Below are 668 nucleotides of genomic sequence, written 5' to 3' on the forward strand. Positions count from 1 at the left end.
CGCCCTGTGGTGGATTCGGGATTTTGCCTGCAAATTGTCAGAACATGTCGTAGTACAGGAATTGAAATGCCGGACAGCCCAAAATTTTATGAACAAGCGCGGAAAAATGATACCGTAGAAATGGTATTCAAACGTATTGCTGACAAATGTGACAGAGATGGAATAAAATGTGATTTGGTATTTGTTGCGTTATTTTCATCTGAACAATATGGTAATGATTGTTTTGTTGTTATATGATGAAATTTATTTTATTAATGCTGAATGTATTTTTACCTTTTTTAAGCTCAAGTGAAATCTTGTGGTGATATCACTTTTGGATTGGTCACTCAGTGTGTATTACCGAAAACAATAAGTGATGTAGCAATAAAGAAGAGTTATTCGACGATGTTAAATATTGCGATGAAAATAAATATGAAAATTGGTGGCATCAATACAAAATTACTGGAAGATGAAATGTATGATATTGAATTTATGAATGCGTATGAAAAATTCTTGAATGGAAGCTTTTTGTTTAGTTTGGATAATTATTTGTATAAGAATAATGCATTGGTAATTGGTGTGGATGTGGTTCATCCATCAGCTGTAGAAACGCATTTACCATCATAGCTTCGGTGGGTATTATTTCATGTTATTGTACTTCCAAATTTATTGAAGGAATGTTCTTGATT

At 32.6% G+C, this 668-nt stretch overlaps 1 protein-coding gene across 1 annotated transcript; it reads left to right on the plus strand.

Annotated features, from left to right (window-relative positions):
- The first annotated feature begins 66 nt into the window (after nt 1-66).
- Tsp_15682 (protein argonaute) lies at nt 67-606 on the plus strand. The gene is made up of 2 exons (XM_003367654.1): nt 67-211; nt 284-606. Exons 1-2 carry the CDS (start codon nt 67-69, stop codon nt 604-606), a joined length of 468 nt encoding a protein of 155 aa, XP_003367702.1.
- Nucleotides 607-668: the final 62 nt, after the last annotated feature.

Source organism: Trichinella spiralis (genome assembly GCF_000181795.1).
Source record: "Trichinella spiralis strain ISS 195 chromosome Unknown Scfld3920, whole genome shotgun sequence".
Lineage (NCBI taxonomy): Eukaryota > Metazoa > Nematoda > Enoplea > Trichinellida > Trichinellidae > Trichinella > Trichinella spiralis.